Source organism: Quercus robur, chromosome 4 (genome assembly GCF_932294415.1).
Source record: "Quercus robur chromosome 4, dhQueRobu3.1, whole genome shotgun sequence".
In the NCBI taxonomy this organism is placed as follows: domain Eukaryota; kingdom Viridiplantae; phylum Streptophyta; class Magnoliopsida; order Fagales; family Fagaceae; genus Quercus; species Quercus robur.
This window is the reverse complement of record NC_065537.1, coordinates 34,577,237-34,602,712: the sequence shown is the minus strand read 5'-3', so window position 1 is coordinate 34,602,712 and position 25,476 is coordinate 34,577,237. Positions and strand designations below refer to the sequence as shown.

The 25,476-nt window shown below is 36.2% G+C and overlaps 1 protein-coding gene across 1 annotated transcript in view; it reads left to right on the top strand.

The window, feature by feature from the left end:
- The first annotated feature begins 1,257 nt into the window (after positions 1–1,257).
- LOC126721183 (auxin response factor 6-like) overlaps positions 1,258–25,476 on the top strand; it is a 39,137-nt gene continuing 14,918 nt past the window's right edge. The window contains exons 1-9 of the mRNA XM_050424211.1: positions 1,258–1,641; positions 2,068–2,180; positions 3,069–3,167; positions 3,248–3,304; positions 3,386–3,544; positions 3,650–3,734; positions 22,032–22,122; positions 24,065–24,229; positions 24,306–24,428. Of these exons, the coding sequence (XP_050280168.1) occupies positions 1,593–1,641; positions 2,068–2,180; positions 3,069–3,167; positions 3,248–3,304; positions 3,386–3,544; positions 3,650–3,734; positions 22,032–22,122; positions 24,065–24,229; positions 24,306–24,428 (941 nt within the window). The 5' untranslated portion in view covers positions 1,258–1,592. The remainder of the gene's footprint in view (positions 1,642–2,067; positions 2,181–3,068; positions 3,168–3,247; positions 3,305–3,385; positions 3,545–3,649; positions 3,735–22,031; positions 22,123–24,064; positions 24,230–24,305; positions 24,429–25,476) is intronic.

Genomic DNA, 25,476 nt, shown 5'->3' with positions numbered 1-25,476 from the left:
GTATGCTAAAGTATACTTGTATCTTGAAAAAATTAAAAAAAGGCGGGAAAAAGAAAAGTTTTAAAAAGCTGTACATTAAAACTAAAAACTAAAAATTAAAAGTTTAAATTGATACTAAACATGCTCTTAATAATAATATCTATTTTGTTAGTGTTTTTAATTTTAATAGGTAGCGGGTCGGGCAACAAATAATAAATGATAAAAAATAATGTTGGGTAAAAAAGAATAGTATAGTACTGGGCGTCCTTTTAATTTGATTTGATAGCTCTCACTTGGCGAGGTAATTTGCAGAGTAGCATTATTTTTAGCAACTATATTTTTAGTTGGCATGTTTTGGAAAGATATTAACAAACTAGCGTCTCGAGCATTAGAGGGTTGAGATTAGTGACGAAAATCGAGTCCTTAAGACTTGAATTCAATTCCGATGTGGAACAAAAAAGCCACATGGAAATCGAGTTTGTAAGACTCGAGTTCCATAGAGAGGAGAGAAAGAACGATGAAGGAGAAGAAACCCAGCAGAACAAAGAAGAGATACCCAGTCGAAGAAACCCAATAGAACAAAGAAGAAGAAACCCAAAACATCACAAACCCACGTGAAATTTTTTTCGAAAACCAAAAAAGAAAAAAGAAAAAAAAAAAAAGAAAAGCATCTCAAAAAAAAAAAAAACCCAACCTTAACGATGAAGTTGTGGATTGATTTGGTCTGGACTTGGCTAGTCGTTGCCCTTATCGATTGAAAATCAAACAACAAGGGCCTCGAAGAAATGGGTCCCAAAATGAAGAAGAAGCCCAATAGAAGAAGAACAGAATGAAGAAGAAGAAGAAGAAGAAGAAGAAGAAACCTAGGAAAATGAAGAAACTCAGTTGGACAGTAATTCTTAATGAAGGAATTTGAGTTTCAGAGACTTGAGTTCCACGTGCATTTTTTTTTCCACATAAGACTGCCAACACCTTGCAACTCGAGTTTTACATTGAACTCAAATTTCAAAGATTCGAATTACTAGTTTGTTACATAGTTTTGCAAATTTGATAACTAACTAAAATATTTCAAAATTAATGATAAATGCAAAAAAAAAAAAATTATGTGGCAGCTCTACCAAGCCTCCGCATCCTCCTCCTCCTCCTCCTTCTCCTAGCTTTAATTTTTTTTTAGTCTTTCAGCTCTCTTACTTACTATTATTTATTAATACTATAATAATAATAATAATAATAATAATAATAATAATAAAATCAATCATCACTGTTCAGTATTCACTACCCGAGAGTAAAAGAGTAAAGAGTAAGTAGAAGTAGAGAGTAGAGAGAAAAGTGGATTTCCCAAAATGTCACTACTCTCAACTCTTCTTACTCTTCTTCTTCTTCACTCTCTCATGATCTCGGTCAAAATTTAATAAAGATCTGCTTCTTCTGTTCATTAGGGTTTCTTCTTCTGGCAACTGTAATTTTGGTGGTTGAGGTTAGGGTTTCTTAAATATTAAAAAAAGATGTACTCCTGCTCAGTGCTGATGACTGGGTTTGGATGAACCGATATTATTAGAGGTTTTAGTTCCTTTATTATATAATAACCATTGATTTCTTTGGCTTTTTCAACAATGAGACTCTCTTCTTCCTCCGCTGCCTTCAATCAACACTCTCAGGAAGGTAACCCCAGTTTTTTTTTTTTTTTTTTTCATAATTATGCCAACGCCTTTTGTAACACTATCCAATTATTATTTTATTTTTACTTCCCCAATGTTGTGGTTTGGGTAAAAAGAAATGGCTTAATAAATAAACTTGACCCATTTCAACATCTAAATTTATGGTCAAGCTTGAGTTCATTTATGCATTAGTATTCATGTATGTTGGGGTTTTCGAAGTAATGGGTGGATAAACTTCCGCCATTTCAACTTGTATAATAAGCTGTACCTCATCTCATCACTACGCATGGTGGAGTCATAAGATGCCTTAATCGTTGATACTCAATTTTTGCTGCCTTGACTTCCAATGCTGATTTCTTAGGTAATTCAGTAAATTTGATGATGATGATGCAAATATAATGTTTCATGTGTATTCATTTCATGCAAGCAGGGGAGAAGAAATGCTTGAATTCCGAGCTATGGCATGCATGTGCAGGCCCTCTGGTGTCTCTGCCTCCTGTTGGAAGCCGTGTGGTCTACTTTCCTCAGGGTCATAGCGAGCAGGTTAGTGCAAATGGTAATTATTATTATTTGATAGCTAAATATATCTTATTTAAGTACTTATAGAAAAACAGAGGAAAATTACAATAGAATTATATCAAGCTAACATTGCTGTTGTTATCGTCATAATCATCTTTGATAGTTTAGTATATTTTATTTAAATACACTGGAGTACTTATAAAAAAGAAGAAAAATACACTACAAGCATATCAAGCTCAAGAAGTGTTTGTTCAATATATAATATAGACACTGCTTAGTGCAGCCATCCAATCATACAATGATCTCAAAAATAATTGTTTGCTACAACATGAATGAAGATAAAAAAAATTGTACTTTTTTGGTGCTAAAACTTAACGGGACACTGAGGAACTAGTGGACTAAACAATAGGATTTGTACAAAAGGAAGCCACAAATAGCTTTTGCTTTGCTATTCTCACTTGATAACAATGGAGGAGGCATTTTAAGTAGTATGTCCAATTGAGGAAGAATTGCAAAGGAGGTAATTTTCAAAGTCATAATCAAGTAATATTCAAAATAGGTAATTACAAAGAAGAAGAAATATACCCATTCCTCATATGCTTTTCCCATTGCCCTCTTCCTTCCCCTCCTATCTCTCTCTCTCTCTCTCTCCCGCCACCCCCCAAGAAAAAAAGAAAAAGAAGAACCCAATATTGTGTAAATGAAAATTTTAGTTATTGTCTAATTTGAAGCTATTGCCTTATGTGCCATTGTCTTGCTGCTTATCGTATCATATAAAACAATTGAATACAAATGTTGTTGCTTGAATGGCTGAAGCTCCTAGCTTGAAGATATCTCTTAAAGTATGCCATTATTTCTTAATCCCAAATTTTCCATATCGGTAATTTGTTATCCTCAATGTTACATGTGCAGGTTGCTGCTTCAACCAACAAGGAAGTGGATGCACATATTCCCAATTACCCTAACCTGCCCCCACAACTTATTTGTCAGCTTCACAATGTGACCATGCATGTATGTCTAGATCTGTTTAGTTAAATCTGCTTTAAACATTGTGTTGGCTGCTCCAACTATCAAAACTTGTGATGTTACAGGCAGACGTGGAGACAGACGAAGTATATGCTCAAATGACCTTGCAACCGCTGAGTCCGGTACTTTGCTTTGCCGCGCTTGGAGTTTTGAGATTGCTATTATTTTTTAAGTTTCCTGGGATAACATAAACTATTTTGTAGCAAGAGCAAAAGGATGTATATCTACTGCCTGCAGAATTGGGTACTCCCAGCAAACAGCCAACCAACTATTTCTGTAAAACATTAACTGCAAGTGATACTAGCACTCATGGAGGATTCTCTGTTCCTCGCAGGGCAGCTGAAAAAGTTTTTCCTCCTCTTGTACGTGACATTTGATTTAAGTAATTAACCATTGTCTGATTTTCATGAAAAGTTTTTTTTTTTTTTCCTCTTATTAATCATCTTTTTTATAAATTGTTCCTCCAGGACTACTCGCAGCAGCCTCCAGCTCAAGAATTAATTGCTAGGGATCTTCATGATAATGAATGGAAATTTAGACATATATTTCGAGGTAGTTTCCCGCAATGCCCTTGTTCAAAACTCTATTTCGTTAGCCATGAAATATAAAATGTTGAAACTTGCTTTGTTTTTCTATCATGGCACATTTTTGTTGTTTATTCTGTTTCCTTCAGCATTTGATTTGCCTAGTTTACATGATATCGTTGTTCTAGCTTTGCAGGTGAGTAATATTAGTGAGCTTGATGTTCCATTAATTTGTGTTTTGAATTTTTAACAAAATATTTACATAGAATACTTACTTAACTCGCTTGAGCAATATATAAGTGGTCTTGTATTTCCTACCATGTTAATTTCTCTTTGGATTTTGAATTTACAATGTAACAACCTCTCTAGTTGGATGTTATGCATTAATGCCACTGTTGTTTTACTTGTATACATGCTGTTTTCATTTGTAGTTTGGCTCCATTGGCTTGTTCAGATTGGTTCAAGTTTGTGTTTTATGTTTTTTTATGGTGACACTGTTGTCCTTCTCAAGTTAGGAAGGTCATACTCTTGGATTATTGAAATCCTAGCTAACCTTTGGGGTCTTAGCTAGAATCCTAGTTGCATTGTCTGTTTGAAGACGTAATGATTTTATGATTGTGTGATTGTTTGGTAGAGAATTGTGTGATTGTTTGTGGATGTGATGCACGACATGTTTCAATGTGGTTGATATAGGAATTTGTCCAGTGTGGTGGCTGTGGACTGAGTTGTTTAGAATAGAGAATTGGGTGATGATGTAGGAAAACTTTCACAAATGTTGGTTTTTGGCCAGTGGTTGCTGCAATTGGGATTTAGACACGTTAGTAGCCTCAAATTGAAAGGAAGAATCTCTCTCTCTCTCTCACACACACACACACACACACACACACACACAAACACAAATATGCACAAAAGATTTCTGACTTGGTTATCAAAACCCTCACACCCACACACATTCGATAGTCCATCCACCAAACTCCCAATCACCAAGACAATATAATTTATAAGAAAATACTTTGGAGAGAGAAATCAATTTATTTTTCTTGGGTTTTTTGTAGAGAAGGTTTGTTCGTAGCTGATAGCTACATTTAGGGTTTGTTTTATGTATCTTGGTGATGGTGACTAGGGTTCATGACAGTCTTGAAGTGGTGTGGTTGCTTGGCAAGATCAAATGAATTTTTTATTATTTCTGTTCGGTCTAGCTAACGAAATGTGACAAAAGGACTAATTGGTTATAAACCTATCCTTAGGGGCTTCTAATTTCAAAGGTAAAATTGTGTTTTTGGTCCCCTAAATATGGGTTGTGTTAAGTGTGTATGATTTGGTTCTTCAAATTTTTAAAAGGCGAAAATACCATTTTAGTCCCTATATTTTTCTGGTTATAGTCAATTTGGTTCTTACATTTTGGTGGCAGTCAATTTGGTCCATGTTATTTCAACTTGCAGTCAATTTGGTCTCTACTATCAACTTACTAATGGAAAATGCCTACGTGGCTAATGCCATGCACAGTTGGCACACTTACAGTTGACGTGTTAAAATAATAAAAAAAATTTAATTGGCATAAATAATTCTATGTCATCATTTAATATTAATAAAAAATAAAAAAACTTAATTTTTTTTTCTTTTAATCTTTCTTGCACTTTCTTATTACCCAAACAGAACTAATTCATTTTCTTGCATGTATTCTGCAGATTCAATAATCACACAGATTTTTCAAAAACGACATCAATTCCAATGTCACCATAATTAAACATTTCCAAAATCACAAATTTATTGCATAATTGAGAATTAGTATTCGTGCATAACCCATATCCAATGATCACATCAAATTTAAAACAAGAACAAGTCCAGATTTTTCCAAATCCTCATCAATGAGGTGGTACTCATGCATAACCCATTTGGTATGAACACCAGGAGGAGCACGACCACTGTGGCTTCATCCAGTGCAAAAATTGTGATGGCCTTCCCAGTATTCTTCCAATAGCCTTTTACAGTAGCCCGATTCATCCTTACTCACTCCCAATCCCAAAAACACTAGAGATTTTAGTGGACTCACCCTTAGATCGAAGAGAGAAATGGGATAGATCGGGTTTAAAGAGGGTGGGTTTGGCCGTGAGAAATGAGAGAACTACCACCTGGACTGGTGGTGGTGATGAGCAGTGGTGATGAATGCTCGGCCATGTTCAGATTGGGGATAGAGAGAGGGCTGAGAAAACATAGAGAGGTAAGACCGAGAGAAATAGAGATAGATTGCAGAGAAAAAATTTGTGTTTGATTGCTAAGAAAGTGCAAGAAAAGTTATGAATGTTCCTATTTATTTTGTTTTTTCTATCTTAAAAATTGAAAAATTAAAGAATTTTTTGTTTTAAAATTTTTATTCATTTTAAATGCTGACTTGGAATTATTTAATGTTATCAAAATTTATTCTTATTATTTTAATAGCCATATAAACTTCAAGTGTGCCAACTGTGCATGTTGTTAGCCACATAGGCATTTTCTATTAGTGAGCTGATGGTAGGGAATTGACTGCAAGTTGAAAATAACAGAGACCAAATAAGCTGTTACCATAATATAGGAACCAAATTGACTGTAATCCCAAGATATACCAAATTGACTGTAATCCCAAGATATAGGCACTAAAATAGTATTTTTACCTTTTTTAAAATGCAACACTAGGTTCCTTTGTTTGTTTTACATTAATATATAATAATGAAATGCTGGTGCACTTGTATGTAAGAGACTAAAATCAGGAAGTTATTAAAGATGGTATTATTCAGATTTGATTTATAAGAGTCTTTACTTAGAAGATAAGATACATTGCCCTCACCAAGATGTGCTGAATTTTCCTAGATTTTGAGGTTAAGGCTGGCTGGTTGGAACGGCCTTTTGAGGAAGTGGAGATTTTGGGGTGGTTAAGGACTAGGAAGCACCGATGTGGCTGGGAGGGTGCCGCATCGGAGTCTGACCTGGGGTGCGGCAACCAACACTGCTGCCTACGCATTGGTTCCGTGTCTGAGTTTTTTTTTTTTTTTTTTTTTTTGGGGGGGGGGGATTTGTGCCGACTCGGCTCTGATTTACACCGACTTGGCTTCGATTCGTGCCGATTCGGGCTGATTCGGCCGAAACGGCCGAAAAAGGCCAAGATCGGCCTTGAATCATGCCGGAACAGCCGAAATCGGCTTTGAATGAGGCCCAAACATCCTAAATCTGTCCTTCCTCAATTTTATTCTGAATATTTTTGTTGCTTCTTTTGTGTTTTCTTTTTTGTTTTGTGTTATGTTTAGTGTTTCTTGCCTTCTTTCTTTGTTTTGTGAACCAAGGCCACAGTAATGTGTTTTTTAAGAATATTTTAATAGTAAAAATATATAGAAAATATAAATAAAAATATTTTTAATAATTTTTTAATCGGCACACCCCGCCGCACCTGCACCCTTTTTTCAAAAATTGCTGAGTCCTGCACCTGCACCCGCACCCAAATCCAGAAATGCACTTGTGCTTCATAGGTTAAGGATTTCAGTGGAGATAAAGCTCCTGGACCTGAAGGTTTCCCTATGGTGTTTTTTCAGACTTGTTGGGCCATTATTAAAATAGTTCTTCTGGAGTCTTTCAGTATTTTTTTGAGAATGTTTAGTTTGAGAAGAGTTTGAATGCCACTTTCAATTTCCTTAATTCCTAAGAAATCTAATGCAGTGGAGGGAAGGGACTTTCGGCTTATTAATTTGATTGGAGGGTGTATAAAATTATTGCTAAAGTTTTTGTTAACAGATTGAAAATGGTGCTTGGGGACATTATTTATGAATCTCAAAATGCTTTTGTTAAAGAAAGACAAATTTTAGATACCATTCTTATTGCCAATGAATGCTTGGGTGAAATCTAGAGTTCTTGGGGTGTTATGTAAGCTGGATGTAGAGAAGGCATATGATCATGTGAACTGGGGTTTCCTCATTTATATGTTGGATCATTGTGGTTTTCCTAAAAAACGGAGAAGGTGGGTTTCTTTCTGCAACTCTACAGTCAAATTCTCTTTTCTTATCAATGGCACTCCTTGTGGTTTCTTTAAAAGCTCTAAGGGTATAAGACAAGGTGATCTGTTATCTCCTTTATTGTTTGTCATTGTTATGGATGCTTTTAGTAAAATGTTGGATAAGGTAGTAAGGGATGGTCTCATGTCTAGAGTTAGTGTGGGTCCCATGGGCAACTCTTTGCAGGTGACCCATCTTCTCTTTGCCAACAATAGCTTGGTCAGATTATGTTTCTCCGGCTAGTAATGTTTTGGTTTGAAGTGGTATCTGGGCTGGAAATTAATATGGGAAAGTTTGAATTAGTCCTTGTGGGCGTGGTTCCAAATATAGTAGATATGGTGGATGTGCTAGGGTGCAAGCAAGGCTTCTTCCTAATGAAATATTTAGGTCTTCTGCTAGGTGCGAATGTTAGAGATTGTTCTATTTGGAATACAATTATTGAGAAGATGAAGAAGAGATTAGCAGGATGGAGGTTGCAAACCATATTGAACAAATTCAACAAAAATTTCTTTGGAGTGGTACGAGTGATGATAAAAAAACTCACCTGGTGAAATGGGCTATGGTTGGTGCTGGTCCTTACGATGTTAGTTTGTGGAAAAATATCAGTCGAGGATGGCCTTCTTTGTCTCTTTATATTGTGTATGAAATAGGTGATGGGTTGAGGGTGAAGTTTTGGTGAGACCGATGGTATGGGGAGACACCTCTTGCTGTAAGCTATCTTGAATTAATTAGATTTTGTTGAGATAAGGAGGCGTGGTTGAGCTTATGAAGTTTACTAATGGAACCCTTCATTGGGATGTACGTTTTTTTAGGGCTGTCCATAATCGGGAATTGGAGGCTTTGTTGAGCTTTATGGATACCATAAATGGTACTTCTGTAAATGGGATTGGAGAGGATAAAATCAGTTGGAAACCAGACAGAACTAAGGGGTTCATAATTATTGCTTATTATTGTCTGCTAGTGGGCTCTAATGATTTTTGTTTCCCTTGGAAAAGCATATGGAAGCAGAAGATTCCCTCTCGAGTGGCCTTCTTTGTCTAGATTGTAGTTTGGGGGAAATGTTTGACTATTGACAATTTAAGAAAAAGGAATGTTTTTGGATATTGGATTGGTGCTATATGTGCGAGTGTAATGGTGAATTGGTTCACCATCTTTACCTTCATTGTCCGGTTGCCATGGATTTGTGCTCTATGGTTTTGGGCTTATTTGGAGTAAGTTGGGTTATGCCAAAGTCAGTTGTGGGACTTGGGTCGTTTGGTCGTCGTCGGAATGGTCATATATGGATAATTGTTCCCCATTGTCTAATGTGGTGTCTTTGGATGGAAAAAAATAGTAGTTGTTTTGAAGATAAAGAGAGATCCATATCAAATCTCAAGTTATTTTTCTTTAGAAACTTAGTAGATTGGTTGTTAGCTTTGCAAAACCAATCATTCCCTTCCTTTCTTGAATTTCTTGATTTATTTAAGTTTTGTACTCGATTTGTTTGACCCTTGGACACTTCCTGTGTACTAGGGCGTCCATTTTTTTTATATCAATAAATCTTATTACTTATCAAAACGGGCTATGGTTTGTGCCCCTCTTCATTCTGGGGGCTAGCTATTAGAAGTTTGAGAAGTTTTAACAAAGCGTTGTTTGGAAAATGGTTACAGAGATTTGGGAATGAGTGACAAGCCTTGTGGAGGAGAGTGATAGGGATAAAGTATGGTTGTGAAGGGGGAGGTTGGTGCTCTCTTCCCATTATTGGCCCTCATGGAGTGAGCTTGTGGAAGTCTATTAGCCGTAGCTAGCCTTCTTTCGTTCGTCACTTCCAGTTTGAGGTTGGGGCTGGGTTTTCTATTAGATTCTGGCAGGACATTTGGTGTGGGGACATCCTTTTGCGATTGAGGTATCCAGAATTATTTGCTATATGTCGAAATAAGGAGGCCCATGTGGCTGATTTGCCAGGAAGCACGTGCACGGATATGGGAATGGGTATGGGTATGGATACGGTATGATGACATTGCAATTTTTGAAAAATTAGGACACGTGTGTGGCAGGCAGGTGTACGGCAAGCGGGGATACATTTATTAATTTTTTATTTTTATTTTTATATATGTATATATATGTATATAATTTTAAAGCTTACAAATTTTTTTTATAACAAAAATATTATAACAAAAATATTATTTGTTTTTAAATAATTGTTAAAAATTCTTTTGTAAGTATATTTTAGCCTAGCCAATATATATATATATATATATACATATATCTATTGTCTACCTAAATAATGAAAAAAGAATAATAAAAAGCTAACTCAAAAGAAAATTTTAAAAAGAAGTTGGCCTAACCTAAGCACACACAGACAAAACAAAAGGGCAAAAGGGAGAAATCACTAACCTAAGCATAAATGGACAAAACAAAAGGGCAAAAGGGACAAAAGTCACAAAACAAAAAGGGTCAAAGGGGGAATCACAAAATGGATTTAGATCTGGCCTTTGGTCCTTCCTAAGAGAAGAAGAAGAAGAAGAAGATCTGCGATGGGTTGGGTTAGTCTTTTTTTTTTCCTGACACATGTCCTGGCCGTGTCTTGGAAGTGTCTAATCGATGTCTGGGACGTATCCGAATATTTTTTTTTTAAAAACAGCTGGGACACGCGTGCAGCTGTGTCCCAAGAGTATCCCGCATACTCGTGTTGAGTACGTGTACGACATAGACATGGCACCCAATTTTCCGTGTCTGTGCTTCCTAGCTTTATGCACTTGATTTGTATTTTGTCCTTGATGTATACTTCTTGTATATTTAGGTGACACCCTTCTTTTTTTTAATATGTTTTTATTACTTATATTTAAAAAAAAAAAAGACTGAAATTGAACCGATCTCATTTAAGGGACTAAAATTGAACTGACCGTATTTTTAAGGGATCAAAAATACAAGAAATAAAAGGATGGAAAGTCATAATGGATGGAAAATAGATGGAGGGTACTAATGGATTGGTGTTGTATGTGCAAGCAAAGTGGACAATCTGTTGATGGCTTGTTACTCTATTTCCCCATGGCGTATGATATTTGGTCTATGGTGTTTGGCATGTTTGGGTTGGATACGAAGGTTTGGGGCATTATTCTGTGGATATTTGGGGCACTCTGCCTTATGCATTATGTGGCTTCTGTGGAGTGAACACAATACTTGCACATTTGAAGGCATTGAGAGCTCCTCCTCAAGCCTGAAACTATTATTACTTTGGACTCTTTTTGATTTTATGGTTGCTCTTATTGGCCATTCTTTTTCTACTTTGCTAGAATTTATGGATTTATGCACTCTTAGCTGATTTGTATTTCATACCATCTGTACAATTCCTGTATAGTGGTTGTACAACTTTTTCCCAATCTTTTTCTGCTTTGCTAGAATTTATGGATTTGTGCACTCTTAGCTGATTTATATTTTATACCTTCTGTACATTTTCCGTGTGTAGTGGTTGTACCACATGACACTAAGTAGGCCAAGTGACTAAAAACACATTTGGATAGCCTTTCAAGTTGACACATAGTAGGTTGGAGAAACCTTCCTACTGTTTTCACATTCTATTTTTTTATTATAAATTTTTTGGTTAATTATTATTATTATAATATATTTTTGTGGCTAGTTACAATTTAATCGTTATAATAATTCTTATGGTTTTGGGTGGTTTTAGATTAAGTCTTGAACTTTAAAAATTGCAATTAAAACCTATATTTTTTGCCAGTGTTTTAATGCAGATGCAGCCATAGAAGATTAATTTGTTACTACTTTCCAAATTCATCTATTCAAGATTTAATTTATGGTCCACATGTGGGGTCCAATTGATATAAAAGTCGTGTGGTTTAAAGATCTAGATATATGTGTCCTAGGTTTAAAATATGGTCAATTTTGTATTCAGGGGGCAATCTAAGTATAATTGGAAATCTTTGCTAATTAAGGGTATTTTAGTATTTTAGTTGAGTCTAGGATAATGTAGGAGATCCCAAGTGTATTAGATTTTCTTTTCTTTGTGTCTAAGGTAGCCTTTTATTAGTTATTATTTTATCAGATTTTAGTTTACTAGTCAAACTAGGAATTCTAATACTACTAGTACAAGAAAGAGTGTTTATATATAATGGTCAATGTACTTGAAGGACAGACTGAGTTTTTCACCAAAAAATAGAGCTGCATTGGCCTTATTGTTCTTTTTCTTACTTCTTTCTTTTCTTCTTTACTTTCTTGTTGTACTGTTTGTACAACCCTTAGCCCTCGTTTGGGAGGAGGGAATGGAATGGAATGGAAAGTAAAGGAATGAAAAAAATAATTTTAGAATATTTTTTCCTTCCCTTGTTTGGGAGTTTTAATAGAGGGAATGGAAAGTCCATTCTTTTGTTTAAGAGTTTAAGTGGGAGGGAATAGAATGGGTAGGAGAGAACACTCATTTCACTCTATTTCCTTAAAACCTCAAATTTTCATTCCTCTTGAAATTAGGATAAATGAGAGGGAATGAAGTTAGATTTAATGAATTTTTTACTAAAACTCCCAAAATACTTATATATTCAACCTTTTATTTTAAAATAAGGGTTTAATAGTAATATTATTATAAAATGATTTCATTCCATTCTTTCTATGTTACATTCCATTTATTTTTATTCATTTATTTTAAAACATCCAATCAAGGTAACTTAATTCCATTTCATTCCTTTCCCTTACTTAAATACATTCCATTCATTTTCATTCCCTTATGATCATTCTATTCCATTTCATTCCGTTCCCTTATGAACTCCTTACTATAAATTTCTCCCTTTTCCTTCTTTCTTACAACCCCAAATCAAATAGATGTCTCTTATCAATCAAATCCCCAAAGTCCCACATTTTCTCTATCAAACAGCCATAAAAAATCTTTAGATCCTAGCCAATTTTTAGTTCTAATTTTTTTTTTTAAAACACTAAACCCTAGATTTACAAATCCTCTTAAACTAGCACGTGACAAGTTCCCTAGTTTGTTTCTGTCTAATTTACCCCTTTTGTCTATTTTTGCATGTTTATTAACATGTACGTTAAACGATGTCGTTTTGGCATCTAATAAGCATAAAAAAGAAAAAAAATTTCTTGCTGCCATGGGTAACCAAAACTTCCACCCATAGGTTTCCAGCATAATAAACCCAAGAGAACACACCATTGGCTGAAACCCACAAAATGCCCATATCCATGTTTGAAAGGAATTTTTATTTTTATTTTTAAAAACCATATAAAAAGGCAAATTGGGCAACTGAATTCCATAGGACTTTTTTATTTTTTTGATAAGTAAATTCCATAGGACTTCCATACAAGATTTCATCTTCCATAGGAAACAAGCAACAAACAATCCAATTCTCTGATACATGTGATTGATCTCGATTATTAAGGAGATAGGCAAAATTCTTGGGACTAAGGCTTTGTTTTTATACTTAGGATGTGTTTGGTTCCTGTAAAATGTTTTTCGGAAAATATTCCGGAAAAGGAAAATGTATTCAGGCTGTTTGGCAGTCTTGGAAATTGTTTTACGAAAAATCAATTCCGGTGTTTAGTTCGTCCAAACATTTTTACAGAAAATGCTTTACATAGCCAAGCCACCCAATTTTCCATACACTTCCTCAGCTGTAAACATGTGGATAATGAATCAATTCCACACTCATTCACAAAAGAAACAAAACCCAGCAAAAAAATTCATCAAATCCGGTCAAATTGAGATCGCGTGGCGGAGGAGAAGGTGAGATCGCGTGGAGGCGAGATTGGAGGCGAGATCGGAGCGGAGGCGAGATCGAGCGGCGCGGTGCTGCGATCGACGAGTAGCGTGGTGCTGCGATCGACGATCGGCGCGGTGCGATTGTCGGACTGGAGCTCCGTCTGTGGTCGCCGGCGAAGTCTCTTCTTCCTCTCCCTCTCTGATCTGGGCTCTCTCTTCTCTCTCTTTTTCCGGAAATACTTTGAAGTGAAAATGAAAGTGTAAAATGATTTCCGGGTCAAAGGAGTAAATTTCTGGTCAAAGGAAATGATTTTCCAGAAAATAGAATTTTCTGTAGCTGCCAAACACGCGAGTCAGGGGGAAAATGATTTCTTGAAACCATTTTCACCCAAAACAAACGCACCCTTATTAATACTTCTTTTCCTAGTACATTAAAATTGCATACCAGAATAACTCAACCCCAACATCCCCCACCTCCCAAAAACACACACTTGCCAAAGTTGTGAGTTTCTTTTGTATGGTCAAAGTTTCTTTTGTACTAGTTGGTATGGTCAAATTTTCCGTTTGGGTCATTCAACCTGTACATTTAACTCCACTTTGTATCGCTTTTTGTGCCAGCCTGTTTTGGACAATTCGGACATTTTGGGTATTTTAGCTGAAATATTTGTTTTGGTTAGAAATGGTTCCAAATTGAATAGCTGTTGTTGCCAATGAAGACAAAGGCCTTGAAGTTGGTGCATTGGCCAGCCATGGTTCACAATCTAGACTCTAGCCTTGATTGTTGTTTACGAAAACACATAAATGTGAATTCGTGTGCGTGCACACACACACATGTATATATTAATAAAATAAAAAATAGCAGTAACCTTGAAATGGTACACCTGATATTGACTGGTACCAAAATATTTTGTTCACCCAATCAAACCTTGATGACACCCATTATGGCTGTTCATCGGTTGGCCGGTGCCGGTTTTTGGGCCTTTTTATCATCTAACCATGACAATCATCAGGGTCGATATCTCCCTGATTGACACCGATCAACCTTGCCTAAGATCATTTTTCTGACATATCGGTGGTGGTTTTTGTAGTGGCTTGGCGGTCGGTTGCCACCGAGCACTGTCATTGAGAGAGAAATCTAAATGTTTCACACTAAAACAACCACCACCAATCACAAACCCATAAAATCTCCCAAGATTCAAAACACAAATTCAAAACCCGCAAATCAAAATCTGCAACAATTTAAAACCTAAGATCTAAAATATCAAAACCCACAACAAATCAAACTAAACAAGGCTAGATATCTGAGATTTGACTAAAGATTAAGGAGGAAACATCCACTGGGTTGAAAATCTGAGATTTGACTGGGTTGAAGAAATGACAACGTGGCAGATTCCATCGGATTGATGGCTGGAAATTGTGGTAGATACTAGGTAGGGTTTGGGGTTTTTGTGGAGATTACAAGAGGCAAATTGAGAGAGATGTATTTTCGAGTGAAATGAGGGAGACAGAGAGAAGGGTGTTCATATATATATATATATATATATGCATGTATGTATGTATGTATGCATATAGATGTTGGTTGGCTTGGTATCATTAGAATCCTAGATCTACTGCCAACGACCATATGGCGTTGACGTTGAAAAGCCCCACTAACCTCTTCCACGACCCCATTCATCGTTGGTTACCTTGTTGGGCGATTTGAGTGGTGTGGCATCGGTTGACTCTGTTGGTCTGGATCGGGGCATGAACAACCCCATCCATTATGCTATTTGCGACTTTGCTTGATGGAATGTAAACAGTTGACCAATAGAAATTTTCTTGGCAGATGGATGCTGGGAGAGCAAAAAAAATATTTATTTTAATTTAGTCTTATTTAATTTTGAAGTCAATTTTATTTTTACAAGTCAATTTTATACTCTTTTTTTAATAGGTAATTAGAAAAATATAATTAATGAAAATAGTTAGGAAAAATACAAGTTGTTCATGATGATGAACAACAGGGAAAGGATAAAAAAAATTGCAAAAAAAAAGAGAGGGAAATTAGGAAACTAATGTAAGAGAAAACATAAACTTAGAGAGAGGAACAAAAAATAAAACCCCAATAACGAGACCACTCAAAAAGACTATGTTGGCATAACACCTTTAACTCTTTCAATGTCTTCTTAGTGTCCTCAAAGGAATGACGATTTCGTTCCAACCAAACAATCCACATCAAGCAACCTGGAATCAAATTCCAAATATTCGAAGTATATTCCCAAGCCATTGATGCTAACAAAATAATAATCCCACCACCGATCTTGGCATAACCCAATTAATTTTGAAATTTTGAAGCATAAAAGTCCATAAGGTATATGTAATAGGACAGTGAAGAAGGAGGTGGTCCATTGACTCACCATCACATCGACAAATATAACACCGATTTGCCAAAGAATGACCCCTAAGCATGAGATTATCCAAAGTACGAATCTGACCATGAGCAGTTGTCCACAAAGAGAGAGCCACTCGCTTAGGAACCTTTGGTTTAAAAACACCCTTTTGAGGAAACAAAGAATTCTAAGCACCCCGAATCGCATGGTTGAAAGACCGGATGTCAAACTTATCATCTCCTTTGAGACGCCAACAAAGAGTATCGCTCCTTTCATCCCAAAGAATACGAGATTGGATAAACTCAAGGAGGGAATAAGATGCAGCTAGTTCCCTGTAGTGAAAATCTCTATAAAACCTCAAATCCCAAACTCTAACAGTACCCCTTCTAGAAGCCACAAAATCTCAGAAATACAAGCGTCCTTGTTAGTTGAACACATGTGGAGTTCAGGATAGAGAAATTTAAGGGTATTATCACCAATCCACCTATCATGCCAGAAGCGGATACGAGTACCTTCACCCACTACAAAAGACAAATGCTTAAAAAAACTCTCCCACCCTTCATGAATGCTTCACCAAAGACCACATCCATGAGCCCTCTTGTATACTTTAGTATTCCACCCCCCTTTTCCTCACCATATTTTGTGGAAATAACTCTCCGCTAGAGATGGGTAACTTCATGACCATACCTCCACAACCATTTCCCTAATAAAGCTTGATTAAAAGAAACCACACTTCTTATTCCCAAACCGCCCAATTCAATGGGTAAACACACCTTTTTCCAAGCCACCAAAGGGTATTTGAAACACCCTTCTGAAGAGCCCTAAAGAATATTCTTTTGAATATTTTCCAATCTAGCAGCCACAGTTTTGGGAATAGTAAAAAGAGATAAAAAATATGTCGGGAGACTTGAGAGAGTACTCTTCAGTAACGTGAGCCTACCATCCTTAGTAAATAGAGACGCTTCCACCCTGATAATTTCTTCTCCATCTTCTTTAAAATAGGATTCCAAATCGAAGATGTCTTAAACAAAGTTCCCAATGGCACCCCCAAATATTTCATAAGCAAATTGCCCACTCTACAATGAAGAATATTAGCCAGTACGTCTAGATTATGCATCTCATCAACAAGGACAATCTCACTTTCCCCAACATTAACTTTCAACCCCGTAAAAGCTTGAAAACAAGACAAAGCCAACCCTATGTACGGTAGTTGTTCCCTAGAAGCATCACAAAATAAGATCGTGTCATTGGCAAACAACAAATGGGAAATTCACACACCGACATAATTCATTGCTCCCACATGAAAACCCCGAATAAGATTACTCTCCTCTGTCTTCCTCAAAATTCTGCTCAAAACCTCCATTATCAAAAGAAACAAAAGCGGGGATAATGGGTCACCTTGTCTTAAACCACAGGAACTTCTTGAACCATCAACAACTCACTGAGCGCATTGGGATCCCACTGAGACAGAGGATCACACTCCAATAAACAATTATCTTTCTCCCCACTATCACAACAGCGGTTATCAACCCCACTGTTGTCCCACGGCAGGACGAGAAGCCCAGAATCATTCTGATAAAATCCAGTAGTATCCACTGACCTCGGCTGAATTGCCACTTCATGGTACTCACTAAAGTCCTCGGTTTGATCTTCCCCTACCCCAAAGTCAGCATCCATCTCATTACCCAAATCGGACAAAGGGGAAAAACGATTTTGATCCACCCACTGATGCCAACAATGAGACTGCAACCCATTTTTCGGAGACTCCATTGCCGCCGCTGTTGAGGTAATCAACATATCTCTGGTGAGGCCAGAGGATTGATGTGCTTCATCGTGCGTTTCCACGTCATCGAAAGCCGTTGCCGCTGAAAAAACAGCCTTAATAGTGTCGGGATCCACCACGGAGGAGCTACGCCCTATCTCCATGTCTATCTCGGCCCTCGGTACACCGGAATCTTCCATCAGCATGCTCCCAGCACAGCTTGAGCTCTCGCCGATAATCCTTTGTATCAGTTTCAAACCCCGAGACTCCAGCGCATGTATAGGCTGGACTAGAGGTCCATTAGCTTTAGGATCTTCCGGACGGTCAAATGGGCTTTCCCAAGCCCAGACTCATTATTATTAGGGGGGATAATGGGCCTTCGAACTGCTTCATTAAAAAGCCCATCTTTATTTAAATTGCTGGGCTTTATCCAAGGAGAATATCTCTTCCCTTCTTCTAGTTCAAAAATTCTCAAAGCCAAGTTCCTAGCAATCAACTTAAAAAAAATTGCACGCATGTGGGTCTACTATTTTTGGCAAAACTTTTAATAGTAGAATCTCCATGAATCACGATACTACCCAAATTATCTCCCAATTTTTCAAAATTACCCAAATTATCTCCCAATTTTTCAAAATTACCCAAATTATCTCCCAATTTTTCAAAATTCCTGGACTTCTGCTTATTCCCATAATCTATATATTACTAAAAGGTGAAGCGTAGCGTTTAATGCTGCTGCTCTCATATTGCGCCACATTAGCTGCCACGTCATTCTTTTTTTTCTTTTCTTTTTTAAAATATAATTTGTTCTACAATTTTAAAATGGTTTTTACAATTTCCAGCCCTATAAATGCAGCCCACTACTTATTTATTTACTTTCACTATCACCCTATAATAAATCCAGCTCACTACTTATTTATTTACTTCCACTATCACCCTATAATAAATCTGTATAATTAATCTAGCCCATCTCTTATTTATTTACTTCCACTATTAAGTCCAACCCAAAGCATTTTCAGTTCAGCTTTAGGGTTTTGTGTGAGCCTTTTCAACTTAAAGGAAGAAAAACAAAAAAACAAAATGTTGAAGCCTTTGAAGGTTTAGGTTTTTTTTTTTTTTTTTTTTTTTTTTTTTTTTCTTATAATTGTTTTTAACATTTATTTTTTTAATATTTACACTTCTCCAACCTTTCTCTCTCCTTTACCATTTCATCTCCCCACTACTTCTTTAATCTTTCTCCCTCCCTTACCTTTTCATCTCCCCACTACCCTCTACATTAATATCATTCTTCCTCTTTTCCTTCATCTTCCTTTATTTTTGTCTCTTTTTATTCACATTCTCTTACTATAAATTTGTTACTATCTCTTCTATTCTATATATAGTTTTCCCTCACAAAAAAAGGTTCCCTCTCTCTCTCTCTCTAAATTTTTTGGTGGATTTTTTTTTATTTTTCTTGCATCTCTACTTTAGGTTGATAATTTTTTATATTCTTTAAAACTCTATTCTGGGTTAATGCGATTTAGTTTTGTTTTTTAAATTGTGATTTAGTTTTGTTTTTAAAATTGTTGTTGTTTTATTTTTTATTTTTTATTCTCTTTGATTATTAAATGTTATACTATTGTGTTCTAAAGAATTAAATATAGCATATAAAAATATAATATTATTCTATTACATAACATGATTTGAATAATTTGGTATTTATTCTATTACATAGCATGATATTTTATAGTGTTCAATTTAGATGTTAAACTATGAGACTTTACTAATTTTTGTTTATTTTCTAATCCTTTGTGGTGGACAAAGTACTTTTAATAGTTGTATTAGAAGTACTCTATAATATCATTTATTTAAAGAAAAGTAAAGGCTAGCCAAACAAAAATAATCGGATGGATGACAAATTTTAACTTTTGCAATTTTATTTTTATTATTATTATTTTATAACAATGCATGTATAGAAATTTAATTCTTAGATATAGCTAATAATTGTTTATTTGATAATATGTTTTGGGCGGCCGAAATTATAATTTCTACAAAAAAAATAACCTTAATAGATTATCAAAAACAAAATTTTATCCTAATATTGGTTCAATATATCATTGTTAAGTTTTATTATTTTTTTTGGTTTACGTTTTTTTGATGTTTTGGACTGTTCCTATGTTACATTTATGATTGTTCTTATAATAAATAAAAATATAATTGCGAAATACATTACTCATTATTAGATTAGTTTAAATTGTAAAAGAAATTTAATAAAACCACCATAAAAATAATTATCACGCGCAACGCGCGGGTTCGCGGCTAGTTATCCATAATATGCCTATTCCGGTCCCCAATGGCAGGCTGATCAGCACCACCCTCACCTCCATTCACAAGCCTTGATTTTTCACCGGAAAAGAATAATCATAACACTTTAGTAAAAGAAGACCATCCAGAATGATTAGTGCCTTCAGGAATCATAACATATCCTTTGCGAGCCCCACCATGATACACTGCTATGACCACAAAAATGCCTGCCTTGTTCGATCTACCACAAAATTCCAGTAACTTATTATTTTCCCGGAAACATTTGCAAAGAGCTTCCCCAGAACCCAATCATGTATATCGGCGAAACAAGAGAGAATCCACTCAATGCCTTTTATGTCCTACCCAAATTGTACTCTTAACATTTCGGCAACTCTTGTGAATTGCATACGAATCAGACCGCCCACCATCGAAAGAAAAAGAGAAAAACTTTGCATCAATATGAAAAGAACTTTTCCTGCCCCCATGATCAGAAAAAGATGTAGAAGGTTTGGTGGTAATTTTAGGTAGTCTAATCACGGGTAAGGGTGGAGGTTTAGACACAGAAGGTTTGATGGGTTGTGAAGGTGAGGGGTGTGATGGTGGGGCTGAGTTGGGTGGGATAGGGGGGTAACAAAAGGGGTACGGTGGACAACCAAAAGATGGGAATGGAGGTGGGAACAAAAAGGGATATGGAGAGATAGAAGGAATATGTGGGGCTGGCAGTGCTAGGAATGGGAAAAGAGTAGGATTTGGGGATGGCTGGGGGTGAGGGAGGGTGGGGATGAAGATGGGGGAGGGGTGGAGGAGACACCATCTCACACCACAACCATTAGCAACAATGAGCTTCGTATTTATAAAGCAGATAGACATATCTCAATAAAAATAAAAAACCCAATTTTATACTTAGTAGTTAATTAGATTATTAGTACTTTTATTTAATTTCCTAGAGTCAAGGGTGTTTTCTGTAATTCAATAATTGTGAATTTCCAAGTAATTAGAGTTTTTATGTCAGTTAGAATTAAGGTTTAGTAGTCTATATAACTACAATAATCTACTTCTAAGGAGATTGATTATTTTGATGATGAATAAAATTTCTCTTGAAATTCTTCGAGATATATATATATATAGTGCTGACTCCAACCAAGCCCAAGTGTTGACTTCTAAAAGTTTTTTTTTTTTGCTTATTGCCTACTCCAAACAAGCCTAGGTGCTAACTCCTAGGTTACCTTTTTATTATTATTTTATTTTATTGTTCTTTAATTTGTGTGTTGCATTGTTTCGGTTTTGTCCTGCATCATTAATACACCTACATAATGCAAATATGAAATGCCAGCCCAAATTAAAAATAGAACAGCTCTTACTCCAATCAAACCCTCCCCCAGTCAAAGCCTCACCGGCTAAATCTCCCTTCAAAATCAAACCCCAAGCTGCCATACTCAAACAATAGAACAATTATCATCAATCACTCACAATATTGAGCCCGCTTAATCAAGTTTCTCACGACACCACCTCAAGCCACTGTTGAGCCCATTCCCACCACCACCAATTGGCCGATCTGTGACATAAGTTGCCAGGAGATGTTGGTGGATGACTTCGGTGAAGGGAAAGAGAGGTATAACTTGGGTTAAATGAGGGAGAAAAAGAAATAAAGTGGAAAGAAAAAGAGGTGGGTGTCATGGTGGATATGTAATAGTGTTATTAAAATGCGATGTTTTGACATACATATGTTAAGAAAATGGTGATAGGGAGAAGTGGAAAGGGAGTGGATTAAAACCTTCCAAAAATCAGGTTTTAGTTGAAATTCTTTAAAGTTTAGGGTTCAATTTTAACCCACCCTCAACCTGTATGGTTTAAAAGGTATTGCCCCCCTCCCACTGTTTTCATCATTTTTTGTTTTTATTTTTAAATCACCATGGCAGAAGGGTCGGAGCTGTTCTTGTTGTTGATTTTTATTGTACAAGACTTACATATGAATGAGCCAGTGCTAGAGGCTCAATGTGTTGGGAGGTTGCTCAGCTCTATTTTTTTGCTTGGCTTGGTCATAGGACAACGACTTAAAAACTGAATGATCAATTATTATATTATATTCTATCAGGGAAGTGTGCATTCTCTGCCTAAATAAATATAAAAATTGGTTATGAACTTCTAAAGGTACAAATCTGGCTTCTAATTAGTCCTGAATTGTTCACTTTCACAGGCCAGCCCAAGAGGCATCTTCTTACCACAGGATGGAGTGTATTTGTGAGTGCAAAGAGGCTTGTTGCTGGTGATTCTGTCCTTTTCATATGGTAGAAATGTTTCTTATTCTCTATTCATTTGTTTTTGTGTTTTTTTTCCCTGGTAATTTAGACTCTTGTTAAGTCAAACACTGAGGTGGTTCAAGACTCGTGCAGTCCTTGCCAATTATTATTCCTACTGGATGAAATGATGCTGGTTATGGAATCTATATTTTAATGCTAGCAAAAAGTCATTCGTTCAGTTTAGCAGAGAATGTAAATAGTTCTTTATTTTTTGGACAAGTAACAAAGTTTTATTAATGAAAAAAAGGATCCCAAGTACACGGGGTATACTATGGGAACCATACAGTCAATCACACAAATTACAATGCTCAATCAAATCTAACATAGAAAACACAAGAAAAAGATTGTAATGCTGTAGTCCAATCAAACAAAGAATGAAAGAAAAGTTACTTAAGCTTGAGAATAGACTGTTCACATCCCTCAAAAACTTGTAGAATTCCTTTCCTGCCTAAGACACCTCATTAAGAATGTGGCACAGCCTTCGAAAGAGTGAGGTTTCAATGATGATCAAATTGACCTTGCCAAGATACTAATACATCCAGGACCCTCTGTGGAATAACCCATTGAACTCCAAATAGAAAAAACACCATGGACATGCCTCATAATCTATTGGACAATAAATAAGATGGTCCACAAACTCCCCCTTCCGTTTACACATATATCGCCAGTCTAAAACAATAATGTCCCTCTTCTGTAAATTATTTGTAGACAGGATCTTCCCTAAAGCAGCAATCCAGGAAAAGAATGCAACCCTAGGAGGAACCTTTGATCTCCAACTAATTTTCCAAGGAGGACATGGCATGAGACATAGATAATGAATGGTAATATCCTCCTACCTCAAATCCCTGACCCTTTGCTGGCTTCCAACAATGCTTTTTTTCCCCACTTTCTCTCACAGAATAAAAAGTCCATAAGGACAGACAAAGGCTCCAATTCCCAATCTTGAACCAATTGTGAAAAATGAACATCCCAGTGAAGAACTCCATTGCAGAATTGCATAAGATTATTTTCAATATTGCATAAGATCCACTATGGAAGAGTATTTATCACGACTAATACCAAACAACTTCCGAAAGGCCTCTTTAAGTGAAGAGTCACCACACCACAAATCATGCCAAAACTTCACTCTAGTACAATCACACATGTCAAACTAAAGAAATATGGAAAAGGGCCTCCACTCCGAAAGGGCCTAATACTACTTTAGTACATAATCCCCCCAACCACTCCCATATTTAACCTCAATGATCCTCCCCCAAAGTAACTCTCTCAGTTCCATATCTCCACAACCACTTCCTTAATAATGCTTTGATTAAACCTTCTCAAATTCCTGATACCCAAATCCCCATCCTGTAGAGGAGCACAAATCTGAGACCAGTTAATCAAATGAAACTTGGGCTCCTCACCTAGTCCACTCCATAAAAAATCTTTGTAACTTTTCAATATGACTAGCCACCTCCATTGGGATAAGAAAAAGAGAGAGGAGATAAGTCGGCAAGCTTGAAAGTGTACTCCTAATTAATGTAACTTTACCTCCCTTTGTTAAAGCTTACACCCCACCAATTGCTGCTCCATCTTCTTAAGAATTTGATTCCAAATAGTCTTCTAAAAGTTGCCACCCAAAATACTTCATTGGAAGTGTTGACTATTTACAACCCAAGGAGAAAGCCACTAATGCCTCAATGTTGCTTATGTCCCTGTCTGAAACCATCTCTGACTTGCCCAAGTTAACCTTCAATCCGATTACCAATTCGTTAGGTCTTTCTTTTAAGGATGTTTCTGTTTGGACCTGCCAAATAGTTGGTTACTGCATTTGAACTACATGTGTGGTGCACCCAACGAGGCCAGCTTCCCTCAATGTCCCATTTTTAATCTATTGATAGTGCAAAGTAATCATAAGTTGAAATTCCTTATATGTGTTCAATTCCATCAGGAATGAAAAAAATCAACTGCTCCTGGGTATCCGCCGAGCAAATCGTCCACAGACTGTCATGCCTTCCTCAGTTTTGTCAAGTGATAGCATGCACATTGGTCTTCTTGCTGCTGCAGCTCATGCGGCTGCCACGAATAGCCGCTTTACTATATTTTATAACCCAAGGTGGAGTATCTTCTAGTGTTACAGTTTAAATATGTTATTACATACATTTTATTGATGTTCATTGCCTTAATTGCAGGGCTAGTCCATCAGAATTTGTCATACCATTGGCCAAGTATGTTAAAGCAGTCTATCACACGCGGGTTTCTGTGGGCATGCGATTTAGAATGCTGTTTGAAACAGAAGAGTCAAGTGTCCGACGGTATGTCCCATTTCTCTCTGCAAGTCTTCATTATGCTTATTGGTAATTGAAATTCAAGTTAGCCTTCATATTAATGTTTAACCAAAAAAGTTTGCCTTCGTTTAGACTGTAATGTAGCAAAGATGTTAATGCATTCAGAAAGTAGTGTGAGGCACTGCATCCAATAATATGAGTGCTCTACTTTTTTGAACCTCTCTTTGTGTTGTGGGAGGCATTGATTCCAATAATCTAAGCATTGTACATACTTTTTTTTATCTCCGTTTTTGAGTTGCTGTGGCCTCTGTTTCATGGTTTCATTATCCTAATCAGTCTCCTTTACTTCTCCCATGGTAGATAAAGTCTAGGAAATATTCCCTTTAGATGACAGGGTAAACAAAGAAGCTTCTTGATGTTACAGGAACTTATAATCAGTGTCCTTCCATGCCAGTGAAAAATTGATACCCAGTGATAAGTAATGGGATTCCTTTTCTGTGGGCTAAAAACTAGGTAATTTATTTTGGAATGGTTTTTTATATGCTGTACAGTATAAAATTTTATTCTCTTGTCGTTAGAACAGCTGTGATAAGCATGATTTTTTTTTTGTTTGTTTAATAAACCTTATTTTAAGCATAAATAACTAGTTAAACTTGGGCTTTCCAAGTATAAGTAACTTGTTCCTATGCTGTGGAATGGAGAATTGATTTTTATCAAATTTATAATTACCAATTACCTTCCAACTTTTTTATACAATTGGTCATATTATTGGTATACTACAGTTGTATGCAGCATGTTTTTGAGTTCCAGTTCGTTCTTCCTTTTGTTTTAATGCATGTTACACATACCAATCCAATAATCCTATTTGTGTTTTAATGCATGTTACACAGATACCAATCTGACTCATTGTTCATCTAATTTATTGTTTAGCTCTGCTAGTAGTAAACTCTTGTTTGAGAGTTCAATAAGACTTTTTAGTTGTCTTCTGTTGAATAATGTAATGCTGTGGTGTGCTGTTGCAATATTTTTAGTTTTCTTCCCCCTTTCAATTTTCTTATTTTTCTTTCCTTTCAAT